The 22,609-nt window shown below is 42.6% G+C and overlaps 1 protein-coding gene across 1 annotated transcript in view; it reads left to right on the forward strand.

The window, feature by feature from the left end:
• Nucleotides 1-22,609, forward strand: part of il1rapl1a (interleukin 1 receptor accessory protein-like 1a) — a 137,611-nt gene that overhangs the window by 56,895 nt on the left and 58,107 nt on the right. Inside the window, exon 4 of the mRNA XM_062431597.1 lies at nucleotides 443-596. Within this exon, the coding sequence (XP_062287581.1) occupies nucleotides 443-596 (154 nt within the window). The remainder of the gene's footprint in view (nucleotides 1-442; nucleotides 597-22,609) is intronic.

Consider the following 22,609-nt stretch of genomic DNA (forward strand, 5'->3'; position numbering starts at 1 on the left):
TTTGTCAGCAGAGATTTCTGTAAATAACATTCTCTGTCCTCTGTGGCCTGAGTGGAGTATTGAATTGAGAATATTTAGTTTAGTGCAATAAATCTTGATCGGATAAGTAGGATAATGGCTACGCCTTCTCATTTTACCTTATGGAGTTTTTATGTCAGTGCCAAGCTATGCATCCCTACATTTCACCCACTTTTTTAATGCTGTTTGAAAGCTTTTGTGTCCAACTCAGACCACTTGAAATCTTATGGATGTAATTTATTACAAAGCAGGGCAAAGGTCTTAAATTTCAAAGAGAGCCGTGTGCAGAATATTTAACTCCTGACCATGTGCTGTACACAGTCTCTTTCCATCTGTGCGTCACATCACATTTGTATTTGACTTCTCAAGTGATTTATATGTTTAAGTCTTGAGTTTGACCTGCCTGTCCTTCTCTAATGCACAGGAATGCCATCCAAAGCAGTGGCGTGCCAGCATCATCCAGAAGAGAGATATTCTGTCTTTCCAGGAGGTAAAAGAAGATGACATTGGAAATTACACCTGTGAAGTCCAGTTTGGGGGCTTTGTGGTCAGGAGGACAACTGAGCTCACAGTCACCGGTACGTCTTCAGGGGAATCACAAAGGATGAAATTATGTTTTTAAGTGTGGAGGAGGAAGGGAGTTACTATTTACAAATTCTTTATGTGGTAGTTTATGTTGGAAGAATGAGTAGTAGCAGCAGTTGTTACAGTCAAAGGGACTTGAAATTAATGGATGGTACCAAACACACACGCGCACGCACGCACACACACACACACACACACACACACACACACACACACACACACACACACACACACACACAAACACACACACACACACACACTGCAAGCAAACTGCAGTGATATCCTGCTGTTGTGTTAATTGCTGGGGGAGGTTGAATGCTGTGGCTTGGCCTCTATCCCTTCTTCTAACTCAGCACTTTTCAGCCAACCAAGCGGTGTTGAAATATTTAAGGCTATAGGCTAAACCCCTTCACACAGAGAGCTAAAGAGCCAGGACCAAGGTCAGGAGATTAAGGCCCCAAAAGGTTGCAACACACGGGGCGCACAACACTGCATTTTTTTTTTTTTAGCCTCCAATTTAAAAAAAGAGCAGCTTCCAGCACCTTTTTTCTTTTTTTTAAACCATTGAATCAAAACAACTTATCAAAATCTCAACTATCATGCTAATTTATCCTCAGGCCTGCTGTTTTCTGTTCAGATCACATTAACTACAGTTGGTAAAGCCATCATGGCTCTGGGTGTCCAGCTACAGCCACAGCCAGTTTGTCCTCCATGATTGTTGTCTCCACATGTTGTCGTCACCACCACAGAAGGCCCGCCTATTCATCCGATTGGACAATGTGGAGAAAAAGCAAACTACATCAGCTGCTTTCTGCTCTGAGTTGAAAGTTTTTAAATTCAAAGCATCAGGGCGCTCCTTTAGAGCGGAAAAACGCAAGGCTCTCAGCAATGCAAAAGCAATGAGCAAAAAGCTTCACTCTCATTGAAGCAGTTACAAAAATTGCTCACTCTGTTTCTGTTTATATCACTGTCAGCCTTGCACAGCTGCAAGTGCAATAAATAAGACATAAATGCATTTTTTTTCTTTTTTGTCACTGTGAGTGGACTCCAGGGTGAGACCCAGGATGCTCTCAGCTTGTGTGTGTTCTTCCAGGTCACTTACTCTGGCTAGGGTTGAGGAAAAGGTCAAATCCTTTTTTTTTCTTCAAAAAATTTAAATCAAAACGATAGGAAAACAATTTTGCCTGTGCTGGCTTGGTCTTTGTGTGCGATTTTTAACTAGATAAGACTGTTGAGCTTTATTAGCAGATTCATCAATTCTGTTGTTCCTGTGTGTGTGTGTGTGTGTGTGTGTGTGTGTGTGTGTGTGTGTGTGTGTGTGTGTGTGTGTGTGTGTGTGTGTGTGTGTGTGTGTGTGTGTGCGCGCATGTGCAAGTGTGTGACCAATGTTAGTCAGCACAGAAGTAGTGTTAGCATTTGATTGGTATCTTGTGCAGTGTTTATTTGTGTGTCTGGTCATTGCTCTTATGTGATATGAAGGCGATAGCAGTGTGAGGTACACACACTACTTGCTATCTAGCCGAGATCAAACAGGAAGATACATACTGTACCTCAACCTGAGCCTGGTGTGCTGTTGGATAAGGCTACAGCCTCCAGATTGGCTGCTCTGGTGATTGATGGGCCAGCATTTTAGCCCCAGTGGAGCTAAATAATTATGAGGCAGATAGAAGGTAGATACACTAGATCTCATTTATATCTTTATCTCTTTCCATCACAGTAAAGTACTCATGCGTACTCATGCTCATTTTTTCCATGATTCCCTATAAAGGACCTCAATGAGATATTCCCTGGACATCCATGGGCAACATACTATGTAACTTGTGAGAGGCAATCAGCAGTAGGTTCATTAGGTGTTGGGTCATGTGCTACAGTTTAAAGAGTCTTTTTTATGCTTTTATAATGTCTTGCTCATTAACATAATTGTTGTCATCATATGTTTTTTTTTTTTTACATATGTGCTATTGTGAGCTTTAATGTATAATTTGAATATTTCAAAGGAGCTCCCATGTTTCTTATGTGCCTTATGTACCTCGGCTGTATCCTTGTGTGTTTGTTAGCCTGTCAGCCTGACCTCAATGTTCCATAATGACAGTGGTCATAAAAACTTTATTGGGTTATAAATATACATGGTTCACATCAATGATACAGAGAGGAGGGTGGAGAGAGAGGGAGAGAAAGATACAGAGAAGACGAAAAAAGAAGCGCTAGGATAGTGAAAGACAAATATCTTTTCTTTCTGTACAGCGTATGAGCCTTGCATGTTGTCTGTCTGCAGTGTGATGTGTATTCATTAAACCTGGCAGGACGATAGCACACAGGAAAAAAAGCAGGAAATAAGTAAATGTATTCTTTATTTTCTCTCTCTTCCATTGTTCTGTTCTATACAAAGAACACATATATATATATTTATGCAGTACCAGTCAAAGGCTCAACCATTACTGTACATCCAAACTGACTGGTACTATGCATCCAAACACTGTCTTAGGTAGCCTGCTGCATGTTTCTTATAATGAAATGTCAATAAGTCATCAAAGTAGAGGAAGTAATTTTATTTGACACCCGGGGTGCGATGTTCTATTGCTTCAATGCAGCATATTGGTGTGAGGATCCCATTATTGTTTCTCCTCTTGCGGTACATGAAATAATTTACATGAAGATCATGTCCAGAATGAAGATGTTCTGGTAAACTGAATCACTGTGGGTGACCCAGTTTCACACACTTATTAGAACATTGATGTTTAGAGATTTTTTTTTTTTACAGCATCACAAAAGGTGCCTGTCTCAGTTGCCAATTCTGTATCATCCACTATAGTGCTTCTACTGTAAAATTATTGTAATTATTATGCCATTTATTATACCATTTCCTTTAATAAACCTACACCATCATCCCCTCAAGTGGGCGTGAGATTATCCGCATTTTATCACATCCTGTTAAAGCCGATATTGCCCTAGCGGCAGGCATAAAAGGCCAAACTACGTCTGAGATCCGAGGGCTAATGTTGTAGTTTATTTGATAGGCCAAGAGGATGAAGGAGGTCATTAAGTTTAACTGATCTTAAATATAGCGCGATAGACACTGGCCTTTGCTTTGACCCTGCCTCGCTGCAAATTTCACGTGTGTGTGTGCCTTCTGTCCTCACCCTGCCGCACAGTATAACAGCCTCCATTAGAAGCAGCGGAGGAGCCACAATCTGAACTGAGGTCAGTCTTGTAATAGAGGTTAACTATGGGCATAAACACCGGCTCGCCCAGATCAGACTGATCCAGGAGCCCCTTAATCAAGAGCTGATGCTGCTCAGGTTAATAGAAATGTAAAATAAACAGCGACCCCCTTGCCTCGTTTTATGTTCTCTCCAGCTGATGTTAGGGTGCATTTAAACATCCTTATCTCACTCTGAGCATTTGGACGAGGGGGGGGTTCTGCCTGTGCCGGGATAGAGGATATGTATTGAGAGTAATCAACAGATGTAAAGATTTTGTTCTCTCTTTCCTCTCCATAGACCTTAACATCAGCCTCCCGTCTGTAAAGAGAGTGCCTTTTTGTGTACTCTTATAATTGATTCATAGCAGCAGCAGGTTTGCTATTTCCCAGCTCCTCTGAGGAATACAGAGTGTGGTCAGATTAGTCTACTCTTGTTTGTCTTGTTTGCCTCCTTCTACTATCAGAAACACGAGAAGCAATGCCTCAGCTATGATTAATTGATACATGGATGTACACTATATGGGCCACATCGTGTATGCATGCTTGTGTGTTTGGCTTCTTAAAATATACAGTACATGTGCATACCTATGAGTGTCTGGTGTGATATGTCTGTGTTGTTGTTTTTTTAATAGTACATCTGAATCATTTCTACTCAATTTTTATGGTTCTCCCAGGCCTCACTCCTGCACTGTGATGGTAATGCTACAAAACTATAACACCAGATAAAAGCTCTGCTCAGCTGATGTATGCAGCTCCCTGTGCGTGCTGCAGGAAGGGAAATATTATACAGGGAGCGCAGGAAAGGATAAAGAGAACAAGGGAGTTAAAGTGACTGATAACACAAAGGAGAGAGGGGAGAAGAGATAGAAAGAATGAAAAAGATAGAGAGGTTGGGGCTCCTGTATCTTATCTGTATTCCTCCCAGCAGAAACAGTGTGTCCAGGACTATAAACAGACTATTATCCTAGTGTTTATCACAGTGCACATTACCGTTTGCCTCTGTCGGACTTACTGTAATGGAGTCGTTTGGTTTGATGGATGCCTCGGGCGTGGGTTTCTATCTATTGCTCCCATTATACCTCTGTCTGCATCCCCTCACTGTAGAAATATCTGTCTGCACATTCAGCATAGCCTGCAAGCATGGTGATTGAGGTTATGGCCAATGTAAATGTACCATTTGGCACAGTGAATAGGAGGTGCAGAGGGCAAGAAGAAATCAAGGGGAGGGGAGGAATCGTCTACCTTACATTACCTCCTGTAGAATATCCACTGTGTGTGTATATATGCTTTATGTACTGTAAATAAATATATATGCAGTGCCAGTCAAGAGTATGAATGTATTTTCCTTCACTTGAATGAGAAAGTGTGTCCAAGCTTTTGACTGGTACTGCATACTGTATACTGTGTGTGTGTGTGTGTGTGTGTGTGTGTGTGTGTGTGTGTGTGTGTGTGTGTGTGTGTGTGTGTGTGTGTGTGTGTGTGTGTGCGTGTGTGCGTGTGTGTGTGTGTGTGTGTGTGTGCTGCAGGTGTTTTGTTTGTTTGCATGTGGTGTTTGCTTTATTGCCTGCTCACTGTATTGGAATGTATTGCGGCTGGATCTAAAGTCCTCAGCAGGTGCTGTTTCATTTAGGATTCATCCATCAAGGTTCGCAGCAACCCGATTGCCCTTGCCTCTAAAATAGATCTCATATTTGAGATATAGGAACACGCATATTGTATGTGCGGTGTGTGTGTGTTGAAGAGACAGTGTGTTGTTTGTGTGTGGGTGTGTAATGAGGAGCTCGGGTGTAGGGAGGTGAACCAGGACATCGTCTCATCGCAGTAAAAGGCTCCTTACAGTTCTTCTGCTATAAGGTCACCTTCAGAAGCATGCACTCTTCACAACCTTATAAAATGTTACTGCCTGTGTGCACACATGTGAGCGGGACTGTGTGCATGTCTTGGTGCGATTCCTCCACCTGGGGTGAGGTTGGAGTGCACGGAGGCCGAAGCAGTCGGCAGAGATGCAAGGAGAGAGGACTGTGGTATCCACCTCCTCCGTCTGTTCTCCTGCGCGATCCGTCGAGCTGAAGATGGACAGATGGATGGAGAGGCAGCGATTAGTGCTGATATTATCCTAGAGAGCGGGGAGAAGAGGAACAAGTGGGGCAAGATAAGAGGCGTGGGGTGAGAAAATGAGATGGGTTTGCTCTCGACTGAAACTGCTTCCATCTCTCAGTCTATGTGCTCGGGTCTTGCGTGAATACATCGTGCCGCCTGCAATGTAGCAGCCTTGTTGGCCTCAGCTACATGTCCTCAGGGAGAAAATGATAAAATCACACCTGAGATAAGTGTTACTCCTGCAGTTGACTTTTTCTGACTTCTCCTACACACATATAAGCACCTGTACACACATACGTACATTAATCCCACCCATGGGGGACTGGTGCACATGCTGTAAAAAGATGTGCAATACTGTCTATACTGTTTCAGCAATCCAGAATGTACTGTACGGATTATGAAGAATATTTGTGAGACATGTACGTCCACACACTTTAAAAACCTACAAATTTACTGAGTTACTTGTGAAATTGTGCCATTACCAGAACAGGGTGGAGCAGAATGGCTCATTAGTCGAGGGTCAACGATCACTCTCGTCATTAACTAATCTCTCTTTCTGTCTCTCTTTCTCACCCCTAACCTCTCCTCCCCCTCCCGTTAACTCCCCCCCCCCCCCCCCCCCCCCCCCTCTTGTTCTCCAACTCACTTCATCACTATTCATCAGCTGTCCTCCTAGACTCTAAGCAGGCCAGGGTTCACATTGTTTTAATTCAATTAAAATTGACATCAATCTGCATGTGACGAATGAAATTTACATCCCCCCTACAATTAATCTAGCACAACCTACCTCACTCCACCCACGCACACAACCTCAGTCTCTGGTTATTATCATTATCTAGGTCTGTAGGGCTGATACCAGAGCAGGAGTGAAATTAATATCATAATTCTGTCTTTTGAAGCTTTTTGAAGTGTGGGTCATTAATTAAAAAGCATTTGGCGGCGGCTGGGAATGCACATCTGGAAGAGACTTTAATGCTGATGTTTTTGAGGCCAGTGAAGTTAAGAGGAGATATTTAGCCTCTACATACTCTACAGCTTGAAGTACATTTATTTCTACATGCCCCAAAACTTCCTGCAGTGCAGAACTTTTGCATATAAATGAACGTCAGTTACATTTAAACCCTTGATAAACAAATTCACACAATGCTCAGCCTTGAGCCTATAGTATACAGATCTTTTTAATCTAGTGTCAGTGTCAACATTCCCGCACTGGCCGAATGAATGCATACTGTGAATGCTTTATGAGCAGAGCATACACAGCAGAGACGTCCGCCGGCCATGCGGCTAACTTCGGGCCAGCCCTTAGCTAACATGAATGGGGATAGATTCAATGTTACTGAACTGAATGGATCAAATTCTGAAACGAGTCATTTTGCAGGGGTGGTGTGACACTCAAAACAATTTATCCACCATTTTACAGCCCAACAGTAGCCACAGACTAGGCTACGGTGGAGTTTGTGATAAGCACATGTTGACAATTTTTTTATAATCACTCCCACTGCCAAAACGGAGAGACAAAAATCCCACACTCTGGCTTTAACAAGCGAAAAGACTGTAATTCAAGTGCTGGGTACAAACAGTCAGAGGCATGAAACCACCAAACAACTCAGCTGACCTGAATTTATATTCACATCTTGCCTAATATGAGCTTGTCAGAGTGCAGACACCAAAGAGGAGGGTAGAGATATGGGTGCATGAGAGTGGCGTGCTGCAGTTGAAGGCAAAACTTTTTGTTGGGAACATGATGGACAATGAATGATTTCCCTCATCCCTGAAGTATATTGGTTTAGATTCTGAATGTGGGCTGGCCCCCAACCACGCTGCCAGTGTAAAAGTGACGCTTCGAGGGAACAAATAGAGCAACAGCGGAATGCTGATCGAGTTCACAGGGGTTCTTGCATCCCTCCTTGTTGTCAGCAACTGAAACTTTTCAGTATATGATGTGCATCGTTTGCATTGGCCTGTCAGTCGCTGGTACAACCAGAAAGCTTAGTGGTGCTTGTATCCCCCCAGTCTAGACCTTAAAACCAAATACATACCTGTTTCACTTGTGCTGTGGCAATATAAAAAAAAGAAAGGCTTTGTTTCAATGTATTTTCCTCCTGAAATAAAATCCCCCATGTTAGTGCAGCACTTTGCTTTCAATCATCTGATCCACTGTCTCAGGAGAGGACACACACACCTCTGTATTTTTCTCTCTCTGTATGCAACCTGCACATTACCATGTATGCTCAAACAGCTACTGTAAGGCTGTAATGTTTCCTCCATTCTGTGTCCGGTTCCTGTTCTGAAAGATAATGTCCTTTTAATCTTCACACTGGGATAATGGCGAACATGAAGTTTGAAGCATCCATGTGAATTACTGCCAAACTGTTTTACCTTCAAGCAAGGATTTTTGCTTGAAGTGACGTTTTTTGAAACACAGCAGCTACTCTTACACTAATGGTCCCATTGGCTGGTTAATTTGAACGACTGGTAGGGAAATTTGTGAGAGAGCTTGTTGATTACTTACATCAATGTTTTTTCTCTCATTCTCTGCCCATCTCCCTCCCTTCACTAATGAAGTTAGAGTATATGTTGGCCATTTTGATACTGATTATGTAATGGCCTTTGTTTCTCTGATCTCTCTGAAATCCTTGTTCTCCTTGCCAGCAATCCAGTGGTAATTGGCCCCTTGCATCCTGACTCACTTACTGTACTCCCTGCAGACATCGTCCTCTCCTCTCCTCTCCTCTCCTCTCCTCTCCTCTCCTCTCCTCTCCTCTCCTCTCCTCTCCTCTCCTCTCCTCTCCTCTCCTCTCCTCTCCTCGCCTCTCATGGCCCCCCTCCCCGAACTGATAGTGACCACCTAACTTTGAGTCTGTAGGCATCTCAACAGAAGAAATTCACTCACAGTTCTGTAAAAATCAGAACAGGGCCAGATGCAGTATGGTTCTCATGGCGGGATATGAAATGGCTGAAGTTCAATTAGGGGGCCCTAAATAACCATCTCATCATCCAGTATCCTTAAGAAAAGAACACTGTTCTTCTAATTAAAAGATAAGAAGGTGACCATTAGCAACCACAGGGGACAGTCACAGAAAATAGAGATTGTCACACATTTGATCTCAGCCACAGAGCACCAATGGACACAGTCTTGGGCAAATCCTCAGAGTCCAAATTAATGAAGGGCTTCTCTAGGTGTGCAAGAGTCTGTTTGTGTACAGTACTTGCATGCACTTCAGGGGTATGTGTACAAAAATGTGTGCACATCTACATTATGTGAATGTTATACAAAGCGCGTAAAGAGGATTATAATGATTTCCTTCCCTGTCTTCAGAAATAGTTTTTTCCTGTCAGCATAGCACAAACCAAAATACATCAGACAACTATATGCCAAGTTCAACTATGCCAAACTTTTGACATTGTTTCTCTTACTCCCATTCTTTCTGTGTGTCTGTCTTTCTGTGTACATACACCTCCACCCCAAGCTATTTCCTGTAAAATTACAGAGTTTCATAAGGTTGATTGCAACCCTCACTCTTGCTTGTTACTTATAACTCTAAATAATACATATAGTGTGCAGTAAAAGCCTGGTCTTCAGGTACATTGAATTGTATACAGTGTGTATGTCCCGCTACATCATAGTTATTTTGGACCCAAAAGCGGCGCCTCGGAGAATGGTGGTTATGTCAAAATGAGGGTTTTTTTTCTATTCAGTTTCTTCCAGTGAGTCCGTGACTAAACGCCTTAACTGTCATTACCATTTTGTGTTGCCACCACTTTCCCTGGTACACAATGGAAATGATGTCTTTACAGCTTGCTCTCTCTTTCTCTCCTCATCTGGCATCCCTGCACAGTTAGGGAGGCTGTCCAAGAAGCCAATGTCATATACAGTTTGCTTGCAGTGTGTGTGTGTGTGTGTGTGTGTGTGTGTGTGTGTGTGTGTGTGTGTGTGTGTGTGTGTGTGTGTGTGTGTGTGTGTGTGTGTGTGTGTGTGTGTGTGTGTGTGTGAAAATAGTCTATTGCCTATGCCTTTGCTCATCACTCTGCACCTATGTATTGCTGTACATGCATACCTGTTTATGTATTGTATGTGCGCATCCATGCATTCCATGATAACTGCAGGTGAATGGAGAGTTTCTATTCCCCCTGTTCCTCCCTGAAGCCTGTCACCACTTTGGACACACAGGTCAGGTCCCATCACTTCTCTCTGCTAAAAAAACAGCTGGCTGATCTAAAGCACGAGGAAGATGGATGAGATGATGGTAGATTGGGTGATGGGTAGACTAACCACAGGTGGCCCGCAGATATATACCTGTAGGCAGAGGGTGTGGGTGAGATCATGTTGATGAATGCGTCTGATTATGGCCATCACCTTACTGAGACTATACTCACATTTTAGTCTAGCTCAGGGGTGTCAAACTCATTTCATTCAAGGGCCACATACAGCCCGATTTGATCTCATCTGGCCGGACCATTAAAAGAGGAAAGGAAGGAAGGAAAGATGGAAGGAAGAAGGACAGATGAATGGAAGGAAGGACTGAAGAAAGGAAAAGAAGACAGGAAGGAAGGAAGGAAGGAAGGAAGGAAGGAAGGAAGGAAGGAAGGGAGGAAGGAAGGAAGGAAGGAAGGCAGGAAGGAAGAAGGAAGGAAGGAAGGAAGGAAGGAAGGAAGGAAGGAAGGAAGGAAGGAAGGAAGGAAGGAAAAGAAGACTGGAAAGAAAGATGGAAGAAAGGGAGGGAGGAAGGACAGATGGAAGGAAGGAAGGAAGGAAGGAAGGAAGGAAGGAAGGAAGGAAGGAAGGAAGGAAGGAAGGAAGGAAGGAAGGAAGGAAGGACAGACGAACGGAAGGAAGGGCCGAAGAAAGGAAAATAAGACAGGAGTGAAGGAAAGAAGGACAGACGATGAGAAGGAAGGAAGGACGGAAGAAAGGAAAAGAAGACTGACAAGAGAGATGGAAGAAAGAGAGGGGGAAAGGAAGGAAGAAAGGAAGGAAGGAAAGAAGGAAGGAAGGAAGGAAGGAAGGGAATATGGAAGGAAGGACGAAAGAAAGAAAAAGAAGAGGAAGGAAGAAAGGAAGGAAGGATGGAAGAAAGGAAAATAAGACAGGAAGGAAGGGAGGAAGGAAGGAAGGAAGGAAGGAAGGAAGGAAGGAAGGAAGGAAGGAAGGAAGGAAAGATAAAAGGAAGGAAGGACAGACGGAAGGAAGGAAGGGAGGACGGAAGAAAGGAAAATAAGACGGGAAGGAAGGAAGGAAGGACTGACTGAAAAGGGAAAAGAAGACAGGAAAGTGAGATGGAAGAAAAGGAGGGAGGAAGGAAGGAAGGACGAAAGGAAGGAAGAGAGGAAAGAAAGAAGGAAGGAAAAGAATACACAAGGAAAGTGGGCTGGATTGGACCCCCTTTGTGGGCCGGTTCTGGCCCACGGGCCGCATGTTTGACACCCCTGGTCTAGCTACTCAGATGCTCAAAAACAGGAAATGTCTTCTTCTCTTCTTGTCATTGTCTCCATGACCACCTCTGCTCTCTGCTAGCTCAACATCAGATTACTGAATGCCTTCGGTACCTCCATCATCATAAGTATGTGTGAAACAAAGAGAAAGGCAAAATGTGCTTAAAGGAAGTTGAGTCAGCATCTATGACAGATTTTCCAGCCAGTTGCAGAATGATGTGGGTGTCATACAGATTTTCTTTCACTGTAAATGCTCACCTATTGCTCACCTATCTCTCCTCTCTGTCTTCTCCTCTACCTGTCTCCTGTCTCCCCTCCTCTCTCCTAACTCCTTTTGTTGTCGGTCAGAAAGATAGGAAGTATAGAGGCAGGTAATTACTGTGGGCGAGGGCTCTATCCCTGTCCTCTTCTTTTCTTTATATTCTCTCTGACAATCCCTTACCTTTCTCTCTCTCACCATATTGCTCTCCAGCTGTCTCTGGTTATTTTTAAATCCCCCCTAATTACCAATTTTAGAGAGATTAGAGACACTGTCAGGTATTGTAATTTCTCTGAATAATCTGCACAATACTGTAGACTTCTTGCCTATATGCTTACATGGGTTTGAATCCCAGTGTGGTGCAGTATGAGGGTTGGATCCCTTCCTGCTGTTGTTGTTTAGCAGTGCACTGGAGCAGGCTTTATGCTGATTAACTGCATCACATCTGATGGATTCCAGGCGACCTCTCCACCCCTCAATATAGCTCTGGGAGCCTTTCAGGGGGAAAAGGCTCCCCTTTTTAATTAGACAAGAACTGAAATCTATTAGTGAATGCAGAAAAGGCTCTGTGCTGAATGAGGGATTGCTGAGTTCAGTTAGTGTTGAACTGAGTACAGTCATCTCCCTCGCCATTACCGCATTCACAAGTAAACAAGTGATATGCTCTCTGTCTGTCTCTCTGACCAATCAGGAGACAAAAATGTCAATATCAAATGGGTTTAAGAAATGCAGGACTTACATACTGTACCTTTATTACAGGGGTATTACAGATGTATATGCTCCTCCATCAGTATTGTTGTAGTATAGCTTCCAGCCATCATTATGACCATTAAAAAAAAAAAAGATTTACATCTTCAGTGGAAAAAAATTTGGCTTGGGGCTGAGAGCCGCAGACAGAGAAGATAAATCAGAAACACATTGTTTGTTTTACTCTTTTCTTTGTTGGCAATAATAATAATATAGAAAACGATAGCGTTGTCCTTCTGATGGAAGTGTAATGCTGTGTTTCTACTTCACACACACACACACACACACACACTTTCAACCGTATCAGACAAATATGCACTTTCATGTAATAAACTAAATCCTAATACCCCCCTCTGGTGTCCATGCAGAGTATTCTACAGTGTATGTTGTGTAAGGTTCCATGAGTGTGATAAATAAAAGAGCAGAGAGCTCTTCTTCATAATCATGTTATATTTATGTTGAGGAACAGAGGGAGAAGAGAGCTTCAGTGCCACAGCACTGTTCCTGGCTCTACTACTTACTAGCTGCACAGAACCAGCCCAGCTTCAATGTTTATTACTTTCACTGGAAATATCTGTTAAATTTTTAATGCACGGGCCAAACTTTCACTGGGAAATGTTTGTTGAATGATTAATTCAAAGAGTCTTGCTTGTAGAGGGGAATATTTGTTTAACAATCAGTGGGTCATGTGAGGGTTGCCTTATTTCCGAGGTTTTCACCCTTTTCACTTTTAATCTGACTTGATTGAAAGTTTCTCACCGTAACGCAGGATGTGTGTTTTATTGGCATTGTGACTCATCAGGTTCAGGAAGCAGATGCAGACGGGGCCCCACATACTGTATCCCTAAATGCTTTGCTATTCTGCACACTCTTCCACACGCCTTCGTCTCGTGGCATCTGGGGCGTCTCACTGGGATAGCATGTTACATAATTAGCACCAAATTAACATTCAATTAGGCAACCCGTGTTGAGAGGGTGGGGACAGACTGTCTTCAGAGGTTTCAGAAATCACATCAGAGCCTCATCTACCACCTGGCCTACTGAGAACATATGTATCACTTACATATAAACCTATACCTCATGCCTTTTTTGTCCGTGTTTCATTGTGCGATGATTAGCGATTATACAATATACAACCATTTAAACAGAACGTCTGCTGGCGTTTAGCAATCCCCGACGTGAGGAAGGATCAGGATTAATGTTTCCCAATTTATGTTGTTTCAGCAAAAAAACTTTGATTTATAAAGTGATCCACTGCAAAGCTGGCTTATGATACATGCACTTCTTCTGAGAATAAAGTGATAAAGTTTAATAAAGGTCAACTTGAAACTTGAAACCTGTCTGCGAAGAAGCCATATGCAAAATTCCAGCCAAACACAAGTCCAGTATCTTGTCTCGTAGCGGTATCCTTTCTCCATAGACTTCTTCACAAAATCACCACTAGGAAACAAAGGATTACATACACACAATTAACATTGAACCAACATGGAGTTGTCCCTGATTATTACTTGATACATAGTAAAAAAAAAAAACTAACCTCTTTTTCACTCCCACAGCCTCTCTGCATCTTTCCCTCTCAGCCGTCAACCATCTCTCCCTCTCTCCTCACATCTCTAACTTCATGCCCTCCTTCTCTCTTTTGCACACATGCTTACCAACTCCAGCACACACACATCCACACCTCTGTCGGGGTGGGGTTCTTTATTTCATTAACAGCCGCTTGTATGCCAAAATTCATTATGCCAACCTTCTGTTCTCGCGCACCCAAGCATGCCAGCTAACGTGCGGAACAAATTTCTGCCCCCCCCCCCCCTTCCGCCCTCCTTCTCCCTTCGCCCATCCTACCTCAAGGCCCCCCCCCCCCCCCCACACACACACACACACACACACACACACACACACTCTTTGTATCGCTGGTCCCTGATTAGTCATTACTGTCAAACCTTCATTGTTCCCCTCTGCTTCTATTCTTTGAAGTTAGCAGGTAGTTGGATCCAAATATGCAAATAACGAATAATATCGTTACATTCTCTCAAGACTCCTCGTCCTGTGGAGCACTGCTGTTGCGTCTTTGTGAAACATAACTTGAGTGGCTCCTTTGCATTTGCTGTCTTTTTCCCCTTTTATCAGAGCACAAAGGTTGAAAAGAGTGCTCATACCACGTTGCTGTTGAGTGACATTTAAGAGAATATCCTGAAATTCCCTATGTGATCATTAATGGGGAATATCTAAGTCTATAGTGTTTGCTTTGGAGCTGATCCTTCACAGTATCAATGATCTGTTTTTGTTGTGATTTATGTTCTAGTTTTGTTATATTTGTTTGAAGGGTAGTTTTCGATTTTTTAAAGTCTTTCTTTGATCATTCAACTTGTTCCTTTAGTCCATACTTTACACAAAACATTTGTAGCAATGTTAGCTATTTTTATATTATAAATGGGAAAAAATGTTGTTCTAGCTGAATCTCAAGTGAATTTCCACTTCACACAACAGACATTTTGCCAATGCTGCCAACCCTGTTGCCATGGAAATTGATAGGGTGGCACCTTGGTCTGGCTGTGTTGTGACAAGTTACTCCGAGTGGAATAAAAAGGGGCTTTGTCTTGAAACAAAGTGGTGGCTTAGGGGGGCTTTCCAGCCCTCTGGGACTTGCCTTATTTATGAGACACCAGTAAACAGGCTACAATAGAATAAAACAGCCAAACACGTCTGCCACTCAGACCTCTGATCTCCAGTGCTTTTTCTTGCCAATGAATATATCTGGCTAGAGGACTATAAACCACTTTTAGCCCATTTGTTTGTTTTTTCACTCATTATATCTCAGAGATTGTTAAGTGGACTGAGTGGAACTTGAGGGGGATGACATAACGCGTCACTTCATTTGTAGAATATCAGATTTGCTCTGCTTGTTAGTGCACAAACACCACTAACAAACATCATATTATATACAGTATATTATTATCTCAAAAAGATGGCAATCTACAACAGGTGACTGAAAAGTCAGAAAATAACAGACAAAAAAACAACAATCAGTCACAGGAGAATTTTAATGCAATATGATACAAAATATCGCCTTTTGGCGATAATGTGTCAAGAGTGTAGATGTAAGAAGCTTCTCTCTTCATAGGCAATGTTAACATCATAGTTAACGTCTCTTCCGCTCCCATCTTATGTTCTTTCTACTTGTCATTCCACCTCTTACTACTTTTTCTGAGATTACTTTGCCTCTTTCATAAGTAGGCCCATATTGTCTCACCTTTTTTTGTTTCTGGTGCACACAACAGCATTGGTCAAGGTGTGCCATGGTAGAGTGTGTGTTTGTGTACACTGTGTGTAGTTGAGCAGGGTTTTTTGTAGGGTAATAATTGCTGCTTGATTTGTGGTCAACGAAGGTCAGACATCCTGCAGGGAACATGTCAGGCTTTTAAAATAGGAGGGAAAAAAAGAAGAACCCAGCCCTGAAACCGTTTAACCTCTCCAACCTCAAGGGAGGTCAAAACTCTCAATCAGCTTTTCTACTTTTATTAGCTTACGATTCAATGTAAAATACTGGCAAGAGGGTGACTATTGGTCTAGTGCACTTGTGTTGCTTGTATGCTCCCGAGCATACGCGAGGAGCCTGATATTTGTATGGACCCATGATATACTGTAGAAAGTGGGTCATATTGAGAGGAGCAGGTGCTAGTAGAACTGGGAAGGTTTTCTGAGAGGTACAAGGGTCTACTCACCGTTCTCAGCAAAAACACCTGCAGGAACTGTGATGTTTTAACATATGTTTCTCTGCATGAGCCTGTGTACGCTGAAATCAAGATGCCTTCTCCAAGCCTCATTAACGCTAACACACCACCATCGTGGCCAAATACTAAAGTGTGACCTTGAAATGTCGTTATCGTAGCTATATAACTGGATCAACTCTTTAGCTGCAGTGGTCTCTTCCAATTATTTTTAATGCTAAAATGGCAGCTTACCTTTCAGCCTTGCAGCAAAATGTTTTCAGAGTAGGCATGCACAAATCGGAGTTAAGAATTTATTGATGAAATTTATGCAGAATGTTCAACAATTGGTCTAATCAGACAGCCAGGCCTCTTTTCTATAAATAAAAGTACAAAGCAGCAGTTCAACAGTCTGAAAAAGCAGATGATCAAACAATTCTGTATGGTGTTTTTTGTACTGCAGAGATACTGCAGAGGAATAATTGATCTTTGGCAAAATATTACCATATAACCTGGCAAAAATGAAAGAATAACAAAACATTTTTATTAATACTATTTTATGGGTATTTTTCAGTATTTTCATTTTCATTATTTAAAGTTAAATCTCATGAAAATAATGAAAAAAATCCTGTCATCACAAACCTTAGAAAGCATGGCTTTTGGCTAAATGGCCCCTCCATGCTTGTCCCATGACCACACTGTCATAATGAGAAATTAGGAGTCAGGACCACGAAGGAAGTGCCGGAGGAAGTGATGGATTCAGTCCAGATGGTCACTAGCGCAGACGGGACAGCAGGAGCTCTGTTAACACTTCTCAATACTGCTGCAAACAGGCTCATAGCAGAAACTGCTACAATGCTAACAATAAACCATGCCACTCCACACTGTGTGGTGTTTATTTAGCCGCATGCATCCTCTAATAATGCCGTCAATGACAAGATTCATTAACAAATAGGAGATTCCACATGTCCCGGGCAGATTTGTAGATTACAAGCAGGCAATTTTGGCAGATGCTGTGCCATTCACAAATGTGTGTTTACAGTGGTGTAGCTTTAACTTCCTTCAATGGAGTGGGTACCTCTCAAACCACTACAGGCAGATATGAAGTAATGGTGCATTTGAGTGAAGAAATGGTGCATCTGACACATGTCTAAAGAACTGCTGGTGTCCATGCTTCTATGTCAAGCAGGAGAGGTAAGCAGTGATGGAGGCCTTCCCATTCACTCTTGGATCAGCGGACTCTAATGGCTTCTCATCAATTCCTCCTGTCTAGAGAAGTGTGTGTCATGACTCCTGTAACTACTTCTGACAAGAGTGATGAAGCACTTGTTAAAGTTGTAAGATTCTGCTGGAGTTTGAAACCTTTAGATATAAATCTGTGTGGAGGTAGCTGGTCAGAAGACAGTGAGTGAGGGGCGAATGGAGGAAGGAAGGAGAAGGGTATTGGTGGGGGGGAGGGGGGGAGATAAGAGAGAAGAGTGAAGAGGTGGATAAATAGCACCCATGATTTAGATGTGACAGATCGTAGAAAGTAGTGAGAGAGATGGGAGAGAAAGAGAGAGAGAGGAGTGAGAGAAGCTAATGATCTCCATCTGTTTTAGGAGGCTGCGAGAGAGGAGCATCGTTTGGCTTTTGATATCAGGGGAAGCAAACAAACACGCGATTTGCAGATCTCACCCTGGCACTGTGTTATGTGACTGGCTTCATTTAAGTCAGCTGGTGAAATGTAGCTCAGAGACTATTTAGACCATCAGCTCTGTCATGCTAATGATGGCTGCTCTTCAGTAAGAGTGCTTGCATAACAACATGTTTGCTTATACTGTGTATACTGTAGTGTGCCAGAGTCTATTTTGTGTGTGTGTGTGTGTGTGTGTGTGTGTGTGTGTGTGTGTGTGTGTGTGTGTGTGTGTGTGTGTGTGTGTGTGTGTGTGTGTGTGTGTGTGTGTTTGAGTGTGCAATTATTAATTTTGGTTGTTGCATGGTGCTGATGATCTCAGATGAGGTCTCTGAATCTCTAATTAAAATTTGGCACAGACTAGAAAGACTATAGTGGCTCTAACATCAAGGAGAGGGAGTGTGTGAGCCATTACTGAGGCCACTTATGCTATGTAGGAGTATTTGCCTGTGGCTGGCTGTGAGAATACATTCTGAATACATTCTGCTTTTTATAGGTAGTCGTTTACTGTACATACCATTTAAGTCAGATTTACCTTACAGCACATCTCACAGCGAGTAAAACTCACTGTATGAAACATTTCCCTGCTGTGGAATGGAGAACATAAAGCATAAAAACGTGTTATGTAAGAAAAACTCCATCAATAAACTGCTCTGAAATCTTTGTTCCCTTGTTAAAAATATTTTTACCTGCTTTTCAAATGCTATTCTACCTGATTAGCCGAAAATACTGATTTTTACTTTGAAATAAAACCATGCATACGCATGAATACAAAATACAGTATAATTCTCATTTAGCCATTTCTAATATTCTGTCTACTTCCAGCATGTAGGAGTGTCCATTAGTTGAATGGCTAGAAACATAGATTCGTATAACATGTCTCTATTAAGTCCAGTCTATGCTGTTTCATTTCTGTCCAGAAACAAAAACTTAAAGATATAAACAGGCAACTACATAGTCTGTCAGAGGCTATGCAGAAGTCCCATAAGCACAGTGCTGTATTACAATGTCTCCATCAGGTAGATCTTTGTATTTCTTTAGCTTCTGCATTTTAACTCAAGGTAGGCATTGAAGTATTGTCTTGCAGAGTGGAAAAAAGCAAAATGATCTTGCATACATATCAAGCATAACAAAGTGAGACTGATGTATTGACAAGTTTTTTTTTTGTCTATTATAATAGTGTGCATTCATCCCATTATTATACACAGATGAGGAAAAACAGTGGATTTGGTAAACTGCTGAGTTTGGTGTGGAGACGGGTCAAAAGGAGCTGATGGAGCAGATGGCAGTGAGGTGACTCAGCGGGCTGTCTATCTGTTCTGTTCGGCAGTTGCTTTATGTAAATATCAGACCTGATATTTACATCAGGTACCTTGTTGGCACTACCAGTATGTTTACACACCTGGATGGACCTGAAGCACGATATACAGCACGACAAAAAAAAGAAAAGAGACGCACGCATGAAAACAGCCTTCCAGTGGGATTATGCACTGTGCATGCTGATTGTAATGCGCCAGGACTGTGTTAATCCCCCACCCCCCTCAGGTGTGTATCCACCTGCTTTGGCTCTCTCCAGCATTGACTGGGTTAGCCTTGTCCTCCTGCTCTGACCGAGTAACACTGGGCCACTAGGGCTTCGGTCTGAATAGCCCGCAGAGATTGGCACTGATGAGAGAGCTTATCCTCTGTCGTTGCCTACAGTCGGAGTAGCTGCCGGATGTTTTGATGGTCAGTATCTGTCTTGTCTGAAAATGTCGTCCTTTTCTGTCTTGCATGTGTCCTCTATCAATTCCTTCCCACTGCCTATCAGCATAAGCTCCGCACAGGTGTGTTAATTGTACATTTTACTTTACTCTTTAGCAGGAATGGCTTCTTTATCATCACTACACTGCAGGGTTCTCTTATCTGAGGCTGTCAGGAAGGTGTGCGTACTGAAAGATTGTGTGTGTGGATGTACGTGTGTGTGTGCGTGTGTGCGCGCGCAGCGCGCGTGTGTGTGTGTGTGTGTGTGTGTGTGTGTGTGTGTGTGTGTGTGTGTGTGTGTGTGTGTGTGTGTGTGTGTGTGTGTGTGTGTGTGTGTGTGTGCGTTTGCAGCCACGAGCAGCCTACATGTGTTATGGGAGCATGTGAAAATGTTTGCTTCTCTGTGTGTGTGCATGCACATGTGCTACACCTGGTAGCTAAGGTGTGGGCTGATGTTGCCATATTGAATTTGTACATGCTGTGTGTGAGCTGAGCCTTAATGGAAGGACAGTGTAGTGGTGTAGTGTACACTCTACCCATTGGGGAACATTTAAGTTCACAAAAATCTTATCCAAGACACACTGCACAGACACACACATGCATGCTCGCCAGGGAAGAGCAGGAGCATAAGCTGGACTGAGTGCAGAGAAAAGAAGCTAAGAAAAGAACTGGCAAGGTTTTACTGAAAGGTAAAAAAGAGTGCGGTGGGGCCACTTCTGGGACAGTGACAAAAGGATGAAAGGATGACAGTGGGGGAGAAAGTGACACGCTTCTAGGTGAGATGGAGTGAACAAAAATATTGCTCTGAGATACAACGAGATTGGTTAAGAACAGAGCAGAGTCCTAGACAGATGAAAAGAGTGAGCAGCTCAGTTCAGAGAGGGCACAAGCAGACTATGGTTAGCTGCACCCACACATGCTGTATGTCGATACTTCATCAGCAGTATGGTTGAGGCTAGAGTCTTGCAGGCTTTGATTGTGGCTTCTAAATTCAAGGATATTCTCCTCATCAAGTTCTCTTCCTCTGTATCCTCTTTATTTTCTTCCCTACCATCCCTCTCTGCCCCCTTTAAGCATCCCGCATGCCTTAGTTTCTTCTTCACCTTTGTCCCTTTCCTCTTCATACCCAACCAAGCTCCCAGAAGCATGTAATGTTCAGCGGCCGCTCATAAAACAAACACATACTTGCACTACTTGCGATATGCCACTTCTTCATACCCATTTGAACTTTGAATTACATCACAGGCGTGCACATACTCATATGCTCCGTTTTTATGAATCCTCACAGGCACATAATCCTGTGAAGATCATGAACGTGCAGCGCATGCTTTCTCTCTCACACCTTCCTCCTCTATGTCTTTTGCTCTCTGTTCAGCAGAGCCCTTCGTCTCCAAAATTACATTGAGATGAACATGCATGAGTGCACATGCTCGAGCACACACTCGCAGGGCTTTTGAACATAGAAACGTGCATTCTCACTTGCCAAGTTTGCAAACAGACACCTCCCGTGCTCACTGCGTTGAACTCATGGGGTTTCTTTGTTGTAGGACTATATGGGAACATTAAAAGACTATGAAATGGTTTGAACTCTTCCTCGTGAATGTTGCTCTTTGCTCATAGTGCAATTTGTTTGGAATATAGCATCTGGCAACTGTAAGTCTGGAACAGTCATACTGTAGCACAACAGAGTGCAGGGCACCATATGTGTCACAGATCCCTTCAGACTGTGAGGAAGGATGATTGGGCAAGTTGTTTGTGTGTGTGGTGTGTGGCAAGCCTGTATTTGTGCACATGTAAGAGAGTAAGAGAGACTGAATTTTTTACATCAGTTTGCCAGAACTGTTCCAAACTGTGTGCTTTGTCAGTGTAATTACTTTTATTTAAAGGGGACATATCACGCACACTTCCAGGTCTGTATCTATATTCTGTCTCAGCTGACTTCTGGTGTCTCAGGAGACTGCGTTAACAAAAAATAGTAGTTTCACTTATTTTTCTTTTCTCAAAATATAAACTTCTCAAACATATCCATACATGTTCAAGCTCAAATTCAAGGCTAAAGAATGGACAGCTGTTTGTCAGCATGTGTGAACAATATGATGTCATCACAACTCTGATACACAGAAGAGACCATTATATCTCGAGGACACTTCTGACCCTCTTCCCTCCGTCTGAGCATCCTTGCTTTCTGCTCAGCATTCTGTAAACAATAGAACCCTAAAAATGCTCCTCATTCATTTCAAACACTCTTCACATTCCTTGACAGCTTAATTGAACCTCTTACTGAGAGTATGATGCAAGTTATTCTATCAACCTGCATAAAATACAATCTCGGTTAAGTCTGAAAAAAAAACCCTGATTAAGACAGTCTTAATGAGGTTGTTTTTTGAAGTAGAAAACAATGCATTATAAAATTGGAAGAGGAGCATACTGCCTGAGCATTTGTTTTTGCTGCCACTTGAAGTCCAACTCAAGAAGACGCTTCGGCTAATGGATGTTGAGTTATTGTGAGGTGCTTGTTAAAGTTTGTGAGAAGGGGAGGCACGCAGGTGAGCTCTCCTGTACGAGGAGACGCCAATAACATTATTGGATTTAGCGATGGCATTTATAAGGGGCAAAGTTCTGTGGTCACACACACACACACACACACACACACACACACACACACACACACACACACACACACACACACACCCACACAAGCATACATGTACATCCACATACACATATATTGTACACACGCACAACTGCTGAGAGGGCAGAATAACAGCAAAGCTCCAGCAATCAATAATACATTTTCTCAGTCGGTCCCCTTGACTGTGTGTCTCTGTCGCTGTCCCTATCTTTGTATCAATCTCTAGCTTCATCTTTCACTTTTAGTGGAAGCTCTTTAGTCGATAGTCAAAATCGTCTTTTAATTGGTATCTATGTAGAGTTTCTTAGGTAATGAGTTGATAAGTGTCGTTCCCATTGGTTAGCTAACATGTACTGGGAAAGAGGAGGGAGCTGACGTGCAGACTCTGGATTAAAATTTTTCTCTGTCTTTTTATTTTACAAAGATATGGATTATTGAGACCTCACAGCTGGAATCCCGCTTTGAAAAGCTTTATCATTGCCATGTTTCATTATCATAGTCTGTT

The sequence above is a fragment of the Scomber scombrus genome, chromosome 13 (genome assembly GCF_963691925.1).
Source record: "Scomber scombrus chromosome 13, fScoSco1.1, whole genome shotgun sequence".
In the NCBI taxonomy this organism is placed as follows: domain Eukaryota; kingdom Metazoa; phylum Chordata; class Actinopteri; order Scombriformes; family Scombridae; genus Scomber; species Scomber scombrus.